Genomic DNA, 19,059 nt, shown 5'->3' on the forward strand with positions numbered 1-19,059 from the left:
CATGAGATGAGCAGGAGGAAGGAGATTGTCTCTGCAGTGACAGGTTGTGGGCTGCTGAGAGAAGAAGTCTTGATGTATCCCTGTGCCAGCACAATGTTGCTGAGAGTTAGTAATTATCCCCGGGTTTTCTGCCTCAGCACATGTGACACGGACGTACTACAATAGAGACAAGTATGACAGCGATGTGACGGACAGCAAGGCGTGAGACGCTGTCAAAGGGCTGGAGAACCTGCTGATGTGACATTGTTGAGTCTCAGATTAAAGCTCAACAAATGCCTGCAAGAGGTGGAAATGGCTATCAGTGTTGGTTGGTTTGTTATGGTGTGCCTCTGCAGAAGTTTACATTGAAAATTGAATTCTAAAAAGACAATGGGAGTGAAGATGAAACAGTTAAAATCGTTTATGCAGCTCAAAGCAAAAACCACTGACACACAATTCAGATGTAGTGTAGATTTGTTTGGTCGCTCCAAATGGCTCTCAACTGGATTATGTAAGTTGATATTAAAATCTTCCCTCCAGCTCAGCCTCCTCTCATCAGTCACGCCACATATTTTCATTGTTCCGCTGCAAAGTGTTGAAGTGCTAAAGGGAGGGGCAGGTGAGAGATGTGTGTCTACTTTTTGTGTTTGCTGTCTTGATGCTGAGATGATGGCCCGCACTTAACAAATAGCACGCACACACACACACACACACACACACACACACACACACCCCGCTTACTCCAGCAGTGTGTGGTTCTGCTGTAACAACCAGTTCCCCATGACTCACGACACAGCCATGTAAAGGGCTTAACACAAGGTAGGAGGGGATAAGCAGCACCCCTGATGTTTAAGCTGCCGTTGCTTTGAAGCAGATGTGAGCATGTGTGTTCAGTCTCTCTCTCTCTCTCTCTCGCTCTCTCTCTCCTTTTTGTGTGTGCAAGCGCATGGCACGCTCGTGCGCCTCGCAAGCGCCAAACCCAGCCTCACGCCTAATAACGTATCCCGATCAGCCCACTGAAAGTGAAGCTAATCCGTTGCGAGGGAAATGGGGCAGAAATTAGCTTGCTCAATCCGCCGCTGGTTTCCCTTTAGCGTCTGCGGTACCCCGCCATTCATCTTCATGCATTCTCTGCACACATCCCGGCTCACAACTGCTCTACGGTTGTGTAGAGATGTATGCCCGCTGTTTTGTTTTTTTACCTGACAACTGCCAACGTTCATTTATTTCAAGTGATGAATAGTTTCATGCTTGGGACAAAGCCCTGACACACATGAATTGAAATTCCTGCCAGAACATGTAGGGTTTTTTTTTTTTGGGAAGTCAGTCAAACAGGGATTTCAATTCATCTCATTCACGTTTCAGCTCGGAATGTTTTACCTGAAGTTGAATGGCTCTGCCGCTCAGCGTGTCCGGGCTCTCGCCGTCGGTCTCTTCACTCTCCGGGCCCTTTTCCGTGTTAAGTCTGAATGTTTCTCTCGTTCTCGCAGACCATCGTCCGAGGGAACCGGCCGCCCAAAGATGCATCCATTAATGGCCTGCTGGAGGAGTTCGACAACATCTCAGTGACACGGTCCAACTCCCTGCGTAAAGAGAGCCCGCCTGGCCCCCATCAGGCCGGGACCAGCTCCAAACCCTCAGGCGGCGGCCACCTCGCCGCTCCGGAGGAGAACGGATTCAACCACTACTACTCCCGATACTCCTGTGACCTGGACACCTCAAGCAGGGACTTTCCTCTGGATCCCGGCAAGCCCAGCTTCTCCATAGACGGGGACTGGGCCGTCGGGAGGCACTATAGATTCACCAAGCAGAATGGCCACTCGCACCCCATACGCAGCCCCTTCTACCCGGACGCCATGCCTCAGAAATCAGACTATGGCAAGCTTCCGCCGGACTACCACACCTACCTGGAGAGCAAAGGGCGCTCCGCCGACGAGGTGGCCTCGACGGTGGGGAGCGGAGTTGGCTCCAGTGGCTACTACAGGGCGTCGGTGGGTGGCTCATCCAGCCAGGACTACCGGGACACGTCGGTCGGCACGCCGTCACGTGCCTCTCTACACAGCGAGCAGATCAACTACCCGGACAGCGAGTGGAGCTACGGCGGCCTGCGAGATGACTACGACAAGCGACCCAAGAGTTCGTACGTGACCCAAACCAGCCCCACGCCAGCGATCAGGCAGCGGTCCCGATCGGGCTCCGGACTTCAGGAGCCAAACGTTCCCTACGCCGCCAGTGGGGCTTTCAAGAACCCACCGCAGGCCCACCCATACAGCTCCTACACCTACCCCCGTCTCTCGGAGAGTCTGGGGAACTCACAGACCTTAACCAAGGTAAGCCCACTGAAACTTTGTGTCTTGGTTAAATGAGAAGGGCTGCAAATCTGAAAGTGTATTTCAGTTCATCACTCCACACAATGCTCAGACATTTACACAGACACAGCTTCACATCCAGTTCAGTCTTGCATTTTTTTAATATCCAGGAACTTCACTCTTGATCTCTTCTTTTCTATTTTCTTCTTTTTCTTTTTTTTTTTTTTCTGAAACTACGGCCTGATAGATAGTGTCAGCTCTTAATCTACTCTTCCCTGAAGGAAGCAAGGAGCTGTCACATAAAGAATCTCCCTTCTGCAGTGGCCAGAGTCTCTGCACACCGATCAATTAATGCCTGTGTCGACCATTGACCAGAAAGCTCTGAATTACTGAGACCAGACAGTGGCACAAAGGACAGTGGAGACCAGAGCGAGAGAGAAAGAAGTGAGCGTTGCTTATATAGCAGGAAGACAAACGTCAACGTCAAGACATGAAAAGCCAAACTATTGATGGGACTAAAAAAGACAATGACCATAAAGGAATATGAATAATGACAGAAGGAGGGATCAAATCGTTCCTTTTCACAATTATGCAAAATCTCTGTATTGGTAATTTACACCTTATAATAAATAAATAATTTGGTTTGGCTAAAGATTATAGGATTACTGGGATCAAAGTCATGAATACTGCAGATTATTGTTTTAACTTCCATTATGCATGATTTTAGATTGGTTGTTAATGTGTTTAAAATCCAACTCATTGATTAAAAACAATGTTTTTCTCTGAACACAGATTTGTATCATCTGCATAGAGGGACGATTATCTGTGTAAATAATTGAAGACCGCCTATAGAAGTATGTCATTGGTAGATTTAAAAAAGTAAGTCATGAGGAAAAATCCCACAAATGGTTACATTTGAACTTTTAAAGTCTGTTGTTTTTAGTAAAACGGAATACAGTTCAAATGTAATGATGTAATTAAGACAAAATGTAATGCAAGAACTTGCCATAATGTTCACCTTCATGGCAAAATATTCAAAATCACACTTGTTAATAAATGCTATTTAGTGCCCAGCCATTTCTCCTGATATCATAATGTAAAAGATATATATATATATATATATGTCATATATCCAGCCAAGATGTGCGACTCAGCAAATGTGTGCAGCTGAGTTTTCCGATTGAGTTTCAGTCTGGATATGTGAAAGATGAAGGATCTGCTTTGCTCTGATTTGAAAATACATTTCTTTGACGTATTGTGTTTGGTCACCGGGTGAAGAAGCTTCACTCCCCATCGGAAGAGATACTACATTTCATCCCCGTGCAGAGATGAAAGTATTTCAACAGAATGGGGACGTGTACATTTTGAGAAATTGCCAAATCAAACCCTGTTCACCTCTTTGTATAAAAAATCAATATGGATGTGCATAACGGTAATTAAAAATTGTGCAAATTACCATCAGAATTTTAAAAAAAAAGTATATTTTTGGACAAAATTCTCGGGAAAATGTACTTTAAAAAAAGTTATATAACATGAGGACATATTGATTTCTGGTCTCATTGTTTTTAGCTTTCTGTTGTGGATGGACAGTTGGTGTGTTGGCTGTAGTAAAGGGGATCAATCCTGTGGGAAACTTCCATGAAGCAAATAGGAAAAACAATTCACAGATTTCTCCACACGGCAACTCCACCTGAGAGAGCAAACAAAGCACATACAGTAACGTACTGCAATGTAACCGCATGCCCTCCATCTGAAATTACATGTGGGCCATGTAGAGGTGGCACTTTTGTTTTCAGTTGAAAATAATACAACAGGAGGGGGGAAACGACGTTGGTAAATGCAACAGCGGGGGTAAAAGAAAAAAAAAAAAAAGTGGTCATATCATGGCTTTAAATAGACTTCGCATCACTCTTGAAAGCATTCAGAGCCTCATTAAGCCCTTTATACAGTTAGCTCTGTTATCACAGCTCTCAGCCGGCCCTCCCTCTCTCGCAGTGCGTCCAGCAGCCGGGAGGAAAACTGGCTTTGCTGATGTAGATCCCAGGGTGCCTTGATGAAAAACCATTTAACCTGCATGCCTCAGTAAATAGCCACTCACAGAAAAAAGCAGCCACGGAGAATGCAAGAATAGCAGGAATGCAACATAAGGGGGAGGCCGTTTCCCTTCCATATTGCTCACTATTATTACTCTGAATTGTTTTGCTCTGAGAAACGTGTTTGGTTTTCTGATAATGTACAGTATGTGAGAGGAATGTAGTAAATTAAGAGGAAAAATGAGACACGAGGCAGGTGGAGAAGTGTGTGTTTGTGTTTTCTATACATATATGAACTCTAATGGCTAATAGTCACAGCATTGCGAAAGCTTAAGAATCACTATTCTTCTTGGCTGATGGACCCTGTAAGAAACCCACCTCTCTCTCTCTCCTCACTCATTCTTCTCCTTTTCTTCTCATTCAGCTCACTGAAGTAAATCCTTTTTTTTCTCTCTCTCTGCTGTTGTTGGGAGCCGGTGGGGATGTTACAGTAGACAGCACAGAGGCTCGGCCACACACACACACACACACACACGCACGCACAGAGAGACATACACACTTCCTCTCTCTCTCTCCCCCTTCTCTCTTTCTCTCTGTTTTGTGGCAAGTGCGAGCTCAGTGCCGCAGCTCTCGGTGACAAATTGATGTTGCGGCACTTTCCCTTTCTGCAGCCTTAGCATAAAACTGGCCGAACGATGTTCCACCGCGGAATTCAATTTCACAGTTGAGTTAGGTTGTTGATTACCCTGCCAAACTCAGATTAATGCGCGTTTAACCAACATGGATCAGGAGACCCCTGGCTGACAGCCAGCGAGCGGTGCCGGCCAGCGATGGAGGGAGGGGGGTGGTGGAGGGGGCACGAGACCGGGCCTCCCAGCACCCCCACACGCACCTGCCTCAGAGTGATTGATTAAAAGAGTTCACACTATGTAATTATACACCATCCCTACACATCGGGACTCCTCCTCCTGCCCCGTCGTGTGTGTGTGTGTGTGTCTCTTTGTGGGAGTGTAAAGACAAATAGGCGCGGAGACAGAAAGGAATAAAAAGGCGGAGATGGAGAGTTTTCCATTACACTCAGTCTCCTGAGTATCTCCAGATCATCTCAGGAGGCGTGGCGATCGGGATTAAATGTATCCTCCGCTGAGTGACAGCAGCTTTTTCTCCTCCCGTCTCCACAGATGCTGTGTTATTAATACCTGTTTTTTGCTTTATTCTTGTTCTTCCTCCTTTACTTGATGATCCTCCCTCTCTCTTCCAGGCCGACTATGAGCGCTCGTCACGCGACGACGGCCCCCAGGTTCCCGGTGGTGACACTTACCCCAGAGGGCCTCTCAAGCTACCTCAGAGCCACTCCAAGCCGCCGGGCTACCCGCCAGCGCACCTGCCGTACCCCCCGATCTTCCACCATTACAAGCCCTCGCCCTACCACCACCCCCCCTCCCAGCCCAGCCCCCCATACACCCCTCAGGTACAGCCGCATTACAAAGATGCTTCTCTCACCTGGTCCAACGTAAGGCCCGTGGGCCAAAAACCGGCCCGCAAGTGGCTCTGATCCACAAACACAACACAAGCTGAGATATCGGCGGTGCAGATATGAAATGCGAAACACCAAACTGCTTCATTTGAGAGTGATTTATACTGTTTAAATTTCTATTATTTCGGTGTTTTTTTTTGTGGTATTTTTTTTTAATCCAGGGGGCCTACTCTCAACCCTCATCGCCCTACATCCCCCCGGGGGCGTACCCCCCTCCCTCCTGGGGTTCCAGCTCGGACACGCAGCCCTCCAGAGTCTCCCACGAGCAGTTCAGAGCCGCACTCCAACTGGTGGTCAATCCAGGTAAAAAAAAAATGGAGATCTGGATGAAAAACTGGAGCATATCTGTCGCGCATCAATGTTTCCTTCTGCCGGCGGCCAAACCAAAAAGTCTGTGATCGCCTCCAGGTGACCCCCGGGAATACCTGGACAGCTTTATTAAGATCGGCGAGGGCTCCACGGGCATCGTGTGCATCGCCAGCGAGAAACACAGCGGCAAGCAGGTGGCGGTGAAGAAGATGGACCTCAGAAAACAGCAGAGGAGAGAGCTGCTCTTTAATGAGGTGTGAAAGACTGACAGTGACGGGCGCGGCTGCAGCGCGCTTTTCTGCCTCTCTTGGCTCAGGCAGAGAATCCAGGCCGTTTTCCCCCTCGTGAGATCCAGAGGACGTAAATCCACATCGCGACGCCTGTCCATTCGCCACAGACTGTTGGTAGTTTGAACAAGCCGCAGCAGAGATTAAATTGATTTAAATGGCATCATTAAACATGCCACTCCGTGCCAGAGAGATAAAAACAAATCTCTTTTTGCTGGCTAATTAATTTAAAAAAAAACACACACACAAGTTCCATTTGCCTCCGTTTCGCCGACATACATCCGCAGCAATTAAACCAGTGACACATTTCTCTCTCTGCAATTGAATTTATTTGCTAAAATTAAGAAGCGATCGCACTGAATCCCACCGTTTATAAATATATTCATGAGTGTTTGTGTGCACGGTGTTTTAACTAACAGATTTACTGACAAACTGCTGGTGTGGCGTAAAAATATGATTGAGGAAGGTTACACGTGTGTGTGTGTGTGTAGGTAGCATAGAGTGCGTGCATGTACAGTTGGCGTGCACGTGTGTGTACAATGAGTACAGATGTGAAGCAGTGGGTGTTCAGCTGGGAACTAATTTGCTCCATGTAATCCTATTAATTTCTCAATGTAATCCTTTTATAATTAAGCCTCCAGAACATGTTCGCATTAGACAATGGAAAGTTATATTAATAATAAAATGAAATTGCATTAACATACATAAGAAATCGTTCAGGCAGCTTGTGGTTTATGTGATACAGCTGTAATATAAATAACCATCTAGGTTACAAACTTTTTTCCATATTATAATAACCGATTATTGCTCTATGTCTTCGTCCAGGTGGTGATCATGAGGGACTACCATCACGAAAACGTCGTGGACATGTACAACAGCTACCTGGTGGGGGACGAGCTGTGGGTGGTGATGGAGTTCCTGGAGGGCGGCGCGCTGACCGACATCGTGACTCACACCAGGTAGGAATACGTCCGCAGGCCGAGGTGAACAGGAAGCGGGCGAAGTCTGAGGATTTCCCGGGAAGAGCATTGAGGCTGGCCGTTATCCAGTCCTCGCTTAACAGTTGTGGGATTATTGTTCTCCAACTTCTCTAAACTGCCTCCGCGTCGTGGACTGGCGTCTCCGCGCTGCCGCCTCATTGTTTTAAGCTCACTTTGTGCTCGGTGTTTAATTACTGTCATTTGCGTGGAGTGTCAGCATTAGCGCCGCGCGGTGTCGGATGCTAATAACACGCTTTGCTGAGGCTGAGCGCCGCCACTGCTGTGAAGTATTTCCAACGCTCTCCCACACAGATGTTTGCCTGTGCGTGTGTGTGTGTGTGCTGGGTGTGTGTTTATTAAAGAGGAGAGTCTCTGGATGCACGGCTGCTTTTAGAAGCTCTAATGGGAATCTTGGATTATTATTGGACGCACAGCGTCTTTTTAACTTTTTGTCCTGTGAACGTTCACATCTGGGACAAAATGATTCAATAATAAGAAACATCTCCGGTCTGAAGCAGCAAACATCACTTTCTTCACCTTATTCTGAAGAACAAAACGAAAAGAAAGGAGAAGTGTAACACAAGAGGCACACGGCATTAAACACCTCAGCGCTCTTTTTGATTAGCAGCCATAGAAACTCACCACTTGGTTTGATTATTAGGTATGATGAAGGGGAGAGGAAGCCTCGGGCCGGCGGCAGGGTAAACTCAGCCTCGCTAATTTGTGGTTATATTGTCCAGGTGAAAGCTCCGCGCTATTTCTGTTGAGCCTTTTGTTGTGGAAATAACTGCTGCCTACTCCGCGTCGTGCAGCCCTCGTCAGCTTGCTAGGCTGATGGAAGTGCACGCGCGCGCACACACACACACACACACACGCACACACACACACACATACACAAACTCACAAAATCGTACGTACGTAGGTGCAAGTCTCCTCTCTGATAACCTTTACAGGCTCATTAAAATTGTTTTCCACGTTGTGAAACAATTTTCTATTCCAGTGATCCTGTTTCCCGATCACCTGTGTTGGCTCAGTTGTGTGTTTGCAGGGTGTGTGTGTGTGTGTGTGTGTGTGTGTGTGTGTGTGTGTGTGTGTGTGTGTGTGTGTGTGAACTTAGATTTTGCGTTCACACCTCCGTCCCGTTCACTTAGACTTCGCCAGTTGTTTTTCCATTAACAGAAAGCTCATTTATCTCTTGTGATTGTAAAAGCATACATGTGTGACAATAAAATCTGTTACGATCTGGGATGTGTGTGTGTGTGTGTGTGTGTGTGTTTAGCTCCAGGGTTTGTTCCTTATTTCCCATAATGCAATTTGTTTAATGAGTTGTTCAGACTGAGGAATATATTAAAGAATGCACGTTGACGTTGTCGCACGTTCCTACATATAATATAAATACTGCGTAGACTCAGTCTGTTGCTGTGTCTGTGGTTCTGTCAGCGCTGCCTGTGCCCTGTGCATGATGGGAGGCTGGAGCGTGGAGCACACACACTCATAAATGCACAGCATGGCCCGGCCAGCTGGGTCTGGATGTTAATGTTCAGTGGAGCTGTGAGATTGTGTGTGAACTCAGTCAGACGGACTGCATCGCCCCGGCCCTCCATATGGGACCCCCCCCTGCACCCCCCTCCACCCCCGCCACCGCCCCGCCCGCTCTGCACGGCACAGCTACAGCTGCTGCAGGCTAAAGGCCGCAATATCTGAAGATCTGCTTCTTGATGTGCTGCATATTTTCTTTTGCTTCTGTTGATCTTGTCGATCCTGCTAACACTTCCTGATGTCTGACGTTAGATCTGTATAGATCCACTGACGCGTGTGTGTGTGTGTGTGTGTGTGTGTCGTGTTTTGTGTTGCACCGCAGGATGAACGAGGAGCAGATCGCCACGGTGTGTCTGTCGGTGCTTCGCGCTCTGTCCTACCTGCACACGCAGGGCGTCATCCACCGCGACATCAAAAGTGACTCCATCCTCCTGACCAGCGACGGCAGGGTGAGTGAATCAACGCACACACATTGATTATTAATGCAGGGGATCAGTGGCGTCAGCGAACGCTCGTCATCAGGAGGGGTCAGAGCACCTTTGAACTGACACACGGTGTGTGTGTGTTTGTGTTTGCAGATCAAGCTATCAGACTTTGGCTTTTGCGCCCAAGTTTCCAAAGAGGTTCCCAAGAGGAAGTCCCTGGTGGGAACGCCGTACTGGATGGCGCCGGAGGTCATATCCAGACTGCCGTACGGCACCGAGGTGAGAACCACACGCCGGATTATCAAGTGAGAGTCTGCGTTTGTGTGTTTTTTTCCGCTGTGACTGAGCGTTTCCGCTCCTGTCCAGGTGGATATCTGGTCTCTCGGCATCATGGTGATTGAGATGGTGGACGGAGAGCCGCCGTACTTCAACGAGCCGCCTCTGCAGGCCATGAGGAGGATACGGGACAACCTGCCGCCGCGGCTAAAAGAGTCGCACAAGGTACGGAGACTTGTTGAGATGACGAGATTTAACGTTTCGGCGTGAGACGTTCAGAGTGTAACTTCGTTTCCGCAGGTGTCGTCGGTGCTGCGCTCCTTCCTGGACCTCATGCTGGTGCGGGAGCCGTCGCAGAGGGCCACGGCGCAGGAGCTCCTCCAGCACCCCTTCCTCAAGCTGTCCGGACCCCCCTCCTGCATCGTCCCGCTCATGAGACACTACCGCCACCGCTGAGCCGCCGCCGCCGCCGCCAGCCCCAACCCGCCCCGCTCGACACCGAAGACACACACACACTCACACACAGACACACACAGACACACACCACGACACGCACTACCGGGGTGGCACTGCCCTCGCCAAGCCAAAACACCACCCGACCACGCGGCGGCGCGCCACCGACTCTCACACCTGTAACCGTGACGTAGATTAGCTGGAGGAATCTGTAAGAGACACGTTTTAACACACAGCAGATGGGGGGGGGGGGGGGGGGGGGGGGGGGGGGGGGGGGGGGGGACAAGAAAGTCTACTTTTTTTTTTTTAAAGTGCGGTAGGAGAGCGCACGGCGCCCGGCTCGCCCCGACACACTGGCTTCTTTCTTCCCAAGGCTCTGAGTCTTCGGCGCCACACAGACTGGCTGTAGCCAGCAGCCGTCAGGAGCTTCAGAGGGGGGTTGGGGGGGGGGGTCTGGAGCAGCAGAGAGACGAACAATCAGAGAAACTGTTGAGTCTGTCCACTGCGGAGACGACACGCTGCTGCCGGTCGGACGCCGGCTGACCGGCGTCTCCCGCATCTCTCCTCTTCACACACTAACAGTGAAAATGTATTTTAGAGAAACTTGTAAGTTCTCCTGTACAGTTTTGATAACTTGCAGTATTTTATCGTGTCGTAACCATTGTGATATGAGCAGTATTAAATAGAGTTTCTGCAGAGATCTTTCCTACTGTTTATAATCCAGTTTTTTGCTTAAAGATATAAGAGATATCCCAAATAAACCCACCTAAACCTGTTACTAAAAATACCGAATATATTTATTATCTTACATTTGTAGACAGAACTTCCATTAAATGTTGGAAAAAGGGTAATGTCAGAATTTTGTATGACGTTTTAAAATATTTATTTATTTATTGAAAGGTATATTTTGTTTTTTGGGTAGTGTGGCCTTTTTTTGTTTGTTTGTTTCTTTTTCTTTTGTTTTTGTTTTTTTTTTTGGTTGTATTTTATTTGCATTTCTGAAAGCGCATTTGGCAGACAGCTATTTAATCATCCGAGCAATACCCCACACCCGATGAGTCCATGAGGCCCTGTATTTATGATACTGTAATAACTCCATGCATTTAAATGTAGCACAGACTGAGAGGATTCGACGAAAAAAGAAAGATTAACTCAACGCAGACCTGTTCTTTTTTTTTTTTTTTATACATATAAATATATTAACAGTCTCACTGTGTTTCTCTAAATGCTAAGAGGCGCCCGTCGAGGACGCCTCCGCGGTTTAGGATGCTGATAAAAGGTCTCGTTTTTCTACTCACATCCTCACTGTCACCATCTCACTCCTTATCCCGCCTCAGTCAGACACACACTCTGCTATCACCGGAACTGTGCTGCCATCCTCATCTCTCGTCGGACCAGGAAAACAGTGTAATCCTCCTCCCCACATCGTTTTTTACCCATCATTCACTGTGATATGTAAATATGACTGTGTGTACGTGGATGATGTGTGTGTGTGTGTGTGTGTGTGTGTGTGTGTGTGTGTGTGTGTCTGTATGTCGAAGAGCAAAAGAGATGGAGCGTGTTTATCTCTGTACAGCATCTGAAAGAGTGTGTGTGTTTGTTTGTGCGTTTGCGCGCGTGTGCGTGTGTGTGTGTGTGTGTGTGTGTGTGTGTGGTGCTGGCTAATCCTTGACAATGTGTCAAGATTTGAATGAGTAACACTTATCTGTGGTGTTGGCTTGTACAGTGATACTGCATGTTTGTTATCGGTGGAGCTGGTTTCAATTAAAAAAAAAAACGCCCATAAAAACATTGAGATGTGTTGCATGGATTTTTCCTTCATCGCCTTCGACAGTCTCTTCCTCTTCTTTTTACTCTCAGTGTCTCATTTCTTTAATCAAACATCACAAGATTATTTAAGGGAGGTCAATCATCAATGATTTTTTCTTTTCTGTTTCTGTTTCTGTTTTTTTTTTTGGGTTCCTCATCGATCTTTGAATCCAACAGATCTCCATCTCCAACAAATTCACCCTAAACTGCACCTTTGAACACAGAGGCCAAAAGACACATACACAGACTGATGTTACCATAATTTATGAGGTTATTTCTCTTTCTCTCCCGTAAGCCATTTCCCACCGATACACTATAATGGGATATTGATTCAGCTCAGACGGAGAATGGCGCTCCACTCCAGGAGAAAGATACCTTCACAAGCAGCCCAGTAAATAAAAAAAGTCAAGGTTCTTCAGCCGGTGGGTCTGCGGGGTTTGAGCCAGGGTGAGACTGAAGCCTGTGTGGAGTCGGTGTGTTGGATGATACTAAATGACGGTTTTAATGAGAAGTTTGTCACTAATCTGCGTAAAGCAGACGCTGATGGGAGCGATATGGAAGGAGCAGGTAAATAAAGTTGCATCTGATGTGTTTCTGAAAATGTTTACTTCCTTGTCATTCAGACAAATAAAGGAGTTTGAAATAAAAAAAAGAAGAAGAAGAAGAAGAATCCTAATTGTTCTTTATTTTGAGAAAAGATTCACATATTCTTGCAGGGATTCAGATTCAGATGTGTGTTTTGGGAGTTTAGAGGTCCAGGCGAGAACGCTGATGATATAAAGCTGGAAGTGTCCCGTCTGCAAGTATAAGGTCAGAGGTCAGATCAGCCCAGGATCAGGGGATTTGAAATACTTTACCTCGAATGTCAAACATACACTGGGAAGGAGCGCCGAGACTTCAAACCTGAACACAAAATGACAGATTTAACTTTGACAGAAAATTGTAATTGTAATTCAAAATAACCGAAATTGTATTCACCTCCACATCCTAGTAATTATTATTATTATTATTATTATTATTATTATTATTATTATTATTATTATTATTATTATTATTATGCATCTATTTTCTATGTTAATAAGTTTTTTCTTTTTCTCTGTGTGTTGAACAGATACGTTACACTGAAATCATCAGTGAAAGTCAGGAGAAAAAGAAACGCTCTGAGATCGTGGCTGTTTATAAAGCCTATTTTAACTCAGTAAAGTGGCCATTCTGAACGGAAACCTGGATTGTGCTCGTGCTTCAGTGGGTTGTGACTAAGGATGATGTATGACAACCGCGCTGTTGAAGCAAACCGGCGGAGACGACACAAAATGTCCCATTTATATTCAATTAAACTCCTTCATATCGTGTTTTCCTCTCCAGGGTCAAAGAAAATCAATGCGTCATCTTGGCGCGGCCTCATCTGACGGGAGAATCTGTCACCTCGTCCCACTCACTCCCAAACATTCATCACTGTATGTGGAATTTTCTTTTTTTTTTCCCCCCCTACATTTCTGTTTTCGTAGAAAGAACAAGGGGAGGGCTTTGTAACGTGATAAATAACTGGACGAGGGTGTGGAGATGTTTCCAGCAATTTATTTCAAATGGAACAGAAGGAAACTGCACGAGATTGCATCAGCAGAGGTTTATGCATAGACTCAAATCCCCAAAAATAATTTACACATAGAATATTATTTTAATGACATCTCTGTATTTTCATAAACACTCTTCTATAGTATTCTGATAAATTCTTTCTCTTCCTAGTTTGTGTCCAGTGCTTATGGGAGGCCGTCTTCCCCTTGATGCGGAGAAGAGCGTAACATCAAAGTAAAAACACTGCGACTGGAAATGGTTCTGAATGCCACTGCACTGCACACTACAAGACTGTCCACTGTCGACACGATGGCTGCATTCAAAATGAACAAAAACAGACTCAAGTATCGCGCAGATACAGAATCAACGGGGCTTCTTTTAGCAGCAATTCCAAAGAGAGAGCAGAGAATGGCGAATGGCCAGCATAGGCGCAGGATTTTCATTTTCTTTTCTTCACTTTAAGACAATCTGGATAAAACATGAGTGAAATGTTAAACTAGCTCCAGCTGATGTTGTGGAGGGAAGTGGAACTTAAAGCTCGGTGATTATGCAGTAATTAACAACCCCTGATCACAACAAAAACTATTCTCAAAACAAAACAAAAAGTAATTTTCATGAAAATCCTAAGCTCTGTGATGTGACTATTTATGGCGTTTCGATTCAGTTCAGCAGTCAGATATGTTTTTTGGGGGGGGGGGTTGACCCTCGGACTCGGCTCCAGACTCTCTGATTAACTTGTGTTCTCGCTGTGGAAAAGGTCCAGTGGGCAGTATGGTTCAGGCTACACACATCTGTCAATCAGGGATTCAGTCCAGCGCGCTGCAGCATCCTCCCCCGGTGTTAAAGAGATCGGAAGATGGAGGAGACGAGTCTCTTCTCTATCGGGGGGGGGGTGGGGGTATGGAGGGAGCCGAGGGAGCCGCCGCCGTGCCGCCGCCGGCTACATGTTCTTGTACATGGAGCGATCTCTGGGGAGCTGCGGCTGAGTCGCCGTCAGCTTGAGGTGGAAGTGGTAGACGGTGAGTGTGATGACGATGATGAGGGCCAAAATCAGGCCCAGGACGAGGGGGAGGGTCTCCTCCAGGCGCTCCCGCTGGTCTGTGATGCACTTGTAGGCTGCAAATAGCAGAAGCACAATAAAAGGCCTTGAATTCTGTCTACATGTATGCTGATCGTCTTTTTAGGGTGATGACTGCTACTGAGAACTCGTGGAGCTTCGTTGTGGAATCATCGATTGAGGATGAAGCCTACATTCTACTCATTTATCATCTTAATTAAATGCATAAATGACAACATATCTTCAGATTTATTGCTTTCATTTTGTACCCAAACAAAAAGCATATTAAAGTGATTAATGTGAAATATTTAAAGTCATTAAGGTCTGGTATGTTAGAGTGTGGAACCAGGAAAAAAGGCCATTTCTGTTGAAGCAGAAATGATAGTTTCTCTGTCTGTTGCTAATTGAATTAATGCAACAAGATGTTACAAAACGACTGAAACATCTGGAATTGTCCTGCTGAGAGGAACCACTATTGTGATTGTAAGAGTAATTGAGGTGGAATTGTATACTCTTATCTTTATGCTTAAATGCATATTTTTCTCCCCCCCCCCACCACATACTGTGTAGTTTTATAAATGGCTGTTTGATAGGCGGAGTGAGGGCCTCACAGCCACAGCTGGCTGTACTGTATGTGTGTGTGGTTTAAAGCAAAGCGGTGTTTTTCCCTGCGGACAGCACGAACACACACCAGGAGGAAGGCAGTGGAGCATAGCACAGCCTAGTTTACAGCAGCTCAGGGCAAACGATTCTTTCAAGGTGATTGGACGGCCAGGCACATTGAGGATGTCTATAAAAGCTGCATTCAGGACAGGGGTATGATTCCCCTCATAAAGTCCTGAAGGCCCCGCCCCTCTTGTTTCGCCATTTCCTTCCTTTATTCCTCAACATGTATCTGTTTTTGCCTTCACTTTTTTGTCTGGTCGCCCTGTGTTCCTCTCTGCAGCCTGATGTGCTCCTCACACTGCAGCAATAACCCTCCAGAGAGAAGTGTGTGTGTGTGTGTGTGTGTGTGTGTGTCTCAGAATGGGAGTGACACAGTCACAGCACCCTCACCACAAGGACTTGTCATTCTCATTATCTGTGCTGCTTCCTGTGACTTGAGAGCTTCGGCGGTCGGCGTTTCTTACGTTCACTGAACATGAAGTCGGAGGTGATGTCGAAGGGCTGGATCTGGATGTCGTACATGGAGACTGTAACGCCCTTCTGGTGGTCGCTGGAAATGAGCGTGAGGGTCTGCTGTGCCGTGCACACAAAGGAGCGGCCGGCCGGGGTCACCAGGGCCGACAGGCGGTGGGTGCTGGCTGTGTGCTTCCCAGCTGGAGGAGAGCAGAGAGAGGAGGAGAGGAGTGGTGGAGGGAGGTGCCGTACGACTGGATCCGGCTAGTTTCTGTTACTGCCCTCCATCACCACACTTCACTACAGTATCTAGAAATCAGCTGTTTCACTTCATCAGCTGCCAGACAACTGTGTAGTTTAACAACTTCCTAATAATCAGTATAGGGGCATGATGAGAATAATTCAGCAGCTTTCACCAAAAATGTATTCAAGACTATGAAATAGGCCTGGAGGCTGTTGAGTTACATTACTAATCCATTACTACAAATCCCAGGTATTTTTTTTAAATCCAATCTTAACACTCAATAAAAGATTGTAGTAGAAATGAATGAAGTGAATAATAAGAATTAAAAATAGTAAAAGTGGTAAGCCAGATGCTGTTTATAATTTTGGTCGTGATAATAAACTCGTGGGAGACTCACGGTTGTATGCGTTGATAAAATGTGATGTTTCTGAGGTGTCGTAGACAAACTGGACCCTGCTGATCTTCCACACCTCTGCGCCTTTGGCGCGGACCTCCTGCAACACGCAGTCACACACACAGAGTAACACACAGGGGGCGGATCTGGCCCCCGCGCTCAGCAAGAAACTGGCAACACTGATCAATCTAGAAGTAATGTGTGTGCAAAATAAATAGACCTATATTTAGACTGATTCCTTGATCTAACCAGTAGATTTTTCTCCAATTATTGTGCGTAATTCAATGAATGTAGCCGGACACTGATAAACATCTAAAATGCTTTACTTTGTGTCAGCAGTTTACGAAAACGGATCCCAGATATTTGTGGAAAATAATAAAATTTAAAAAAATTCCCTAATATAAACTGCATGGGATGATATATGCCGCTGACTCGCCCACCTTAGAGAAGTAAATGCGGAGCGTGTAGGCCTTGTTCTTCCATGTTATGTGGATTTCTGACTCCGTGCTCCCGCATTTCCCCTCAATTTCTGCACCACGGGGCAGAATAAACGACGTCTGCTCGGTGATCAGCTGCAAAGAAATACAGCAAGTTGACAATGGCGTTTTATTTAATGAACCAGTACACGTTGTTAAAACGGAGCAGGGTATGAAAAAAAAGTGTGATTCTGAACAATTACAACGATTCTTTTAAGGCAAAGTTTATATTCATTATCTCACAGTCTGTTTGAATTGATCCAGAAAAGTTTAAAGGAGCATTTGCGTCTTTGTAGCCGGGCGCGTGATGACACGTCAGCATTTTACGCATTGCTTCAGATCACAACTGCAGACTTCAAATTCGATGTAAAATGCTTCCAAATGCGGTAGTTTTCCCCTCCGTTCTTCTTTACAGTGTAACTGATAGTTCTAATTTATTTTCTAGATGTTTTACAGCGCGGAGCGCCTGTGCGCACAGCGGTTTGTTCCGCTGTGCGTCCTGAACCGAAAAGCCGAGATGTTGGATTGATGAATATGTTAAAAAAATCCACGGGGGGGAGGGGGGGGGGAGGGGGGGACTCCTTACGTCTATCCCGTTGAGCGCGAGCACGTCATATGGCACGAGGAATTTCACGGCAAACTCCACCATCAGGCAGGTCGTGCCGTTCTCCCGCACCGCGAAGATGGCTTTGTCCGGATTGTTGGAGAGCCCGGACAGGTTCTCCCCTTCCTGCTCCGCCAGCACCACGGACAGCGCCAGCGCACCTGGCGGAGAGAGGGACAGCGGCGCTCATCTGTCTGCTGGGGTGGTGAACGCTTGGCACACTGTCTCTCTCTCTCTCACACACACACACACACTCTCTCACACACACACACACACACACATGCAAAACCAAAACGTGCAGAATCAGCAGAAACCACTGAAGGGCGGGAGCGACTTTAGCCGAGGGCCTTTCACGTCTTTTCCCCCCTCCTCGCATCTTTTTGATCACTTGGCAAGCTACCTCCATTTTTTTTTTTTTTCCTAGTGGCAAAGTCAAAATCGGGTTGAAAACACAGGAGGCTGAGCTGAGCTCTGCGGTGTGTGGGGAGCACGCGCGCGCGCGCACACACACACACACACAGACACAGACACACACCACTGGCTGCAGCTTCAACAACTCCAGAAAGTCTCGAGCCGCAACTCAAACCGTCACAAGACTTTTTGGTGAAATATGCCAACTCATCCGAGTGTTAAAAAAAAAAGCACACATACACACACACACACACATGCACGCGCATGCGCGCGTGTCTTCGTCCTGTGATGTCTAAACACGACGCACGCGCGTGCACGCGCCCACACACACACTGACACACTGCAGTGAGGAGTCACGACAACCGCGCACACACACACACGCACACACACACACACACACGCGGACACACACACTTTTCTTACCAAACACGCTGAGTAGAAAAAGTCGTGCGCTGTCCGTGGTGCTGAAACCCAGTCGTCCCATCGCGTTCAGCTTTTCCCGGGCGGACGAGAATGAGGTGAACTGGGCAGCCTGTGCTGAACCCACCAAAAGAAAAGAGAGGAAGGAAGGCGCGGAGGGGAGGCGGGAGAGAAAGACAGGGGAAAGAGAGAGAGAGAGAGGGCGAGCGAGAGAGAGAGAGAGGAGGGTTGCCTCTACTCAGCGGGAATAAGTCACGCTCAGATCATCGCGAATGCAGAAAAAAAAAAAAAGCCCGTCTCCGGGTTGAAGGTGGGATCCGCGCTGACACAGCCGGCACCGAGGAGTTCTGGCTGTCCGAACCGACCTCCTCCCTTCAAGGTTGGCAGGGTTTAACCAGGTGACAGCGGCTAGGCTGGGCTCCTTCCGCACATCAGGGATAATGGTCCTTTTTTTTTTTTTTTTTTTTTTTTGCAGGGGAAAGCCGATTCGGTGAATTGATCTCCTTTAGGAGTAGACTCTGCGTGCAGCCTCAGTCATCCCCGCAATGCTGTTCTCTCCTCCTCTGTGGCAGCAGCTGCAGGTTGGGCTGGATGATGCATGTCTGGAGGGAAACGCAACAACTCCTCCCTCCCTCCCCGCTCTCCAACTCCCCTTCTGCCAGGCTGCAGCTGAGCAAGAGCTGAAAAAAACTGATTCTCACGGAGATTTAAAATATTCCACAAAGCAACACTGCTTCACTTCTGATATATACGTAAATGCTTTGTTCTTTAAAACTTTCATGCCATGTATTCAGTCACAGATCTTTCCAGAGGTCTGACTCAG

The 19,059-nt window shown here is 47.0% G+C and overlaps 2 protein-coding genes across 5 annotated transcripts in view; one reads left to right on the plus strand and one right to left on the minus strand.

Moving 5' to 3' along the window:
- pak5 (p21 protein (Cdc42/Rac)-activated kinase 5) overlaps positions 1–10,368 on the plus strand; it is a 55,662-nt gene extending 45,294 nt beyond the window's left edge. For all 4 annotated transcript variants that reach the window (XM_030109812.1, XM_030109811.1, XM_030109808.1 and 1 more), the window contains 9 exons: positions 1,470–2,309; positions 5,583–5,792; positions 6,020–6,161; positions 6,267–6,421; positions 7,280–7,413; positions 9,296–9,422; positions 9,552–9,677; positions 9,765–9,899; positions 9,975–10,368. In XM_030109812.1, coding sequence (XP_029965672.1) covers positions 1,470–2,309; positions 5,583–5,792; positions 6,020–6,161; positions 6,267–6,421; positions 7,280–7,413; positions 9,296–9,422; positions 9,552–9,677; positions 9,765–9,899; positions 9,975–10,130 — 2,025 coding nt within the window. In that variant the 3' untranslated portion in view covers positions 10,131–10,368. The remainder of the gene's footprint in view (positions 1–1,469; positions 2,310–5,582; positions 5,793–6,019; positions 6,162–6,266; positions 6,422–7,279; positions 7,414–9,295; positions 9,423–9,551; positions 9,678–9,764; positions 9,900–9,974) is intronic.
- A 3,245-nt stretch (positions 10,369–13,613) lies between these two features.
- On the minus strand, positions 13,614–18,550 carry lamp5 (lysosomal associated membrane protein family member 5). Its single transcript, XM_030109816.1, has 6 exons — positions 18,240–18,550; positions 17,388–17,566; positions 16,766–16,897; positions 16,329–16,425; positions 15,699–15,887; positions 13,614–14,627 (listed from the first exon to the last, which is right to left on the minus strand). Exons 1-6 carry the CDS (start codon positions 18,298–18,300, stop codon positions 14,452–14,454), a joined length of 834 nt encoding a protein of 277 aa, XP_029965676.1. The 5' UTR covers positions 18,301–18,550; the 3' UTR covers positions 13,614–14,451.
- Between the last annotated feature and the right edge of the window lie 509 nt (positions 18,551–19,059).

Source organism: Salarias fasciatus, chromosome 15 (assembly GCF_902148845.1).
Source record: "Salarias fasciatus chromosome 15, fSalaFa1.1, whole genome shotgun sequence".
NCBI classification, from domain to species: domain Eukaryota; kingdom Metazoa; phylum Chordata; class Actinopteri; order Blenniiformes; family Blenniidae; genus Salarias; species Salarias fasciatus.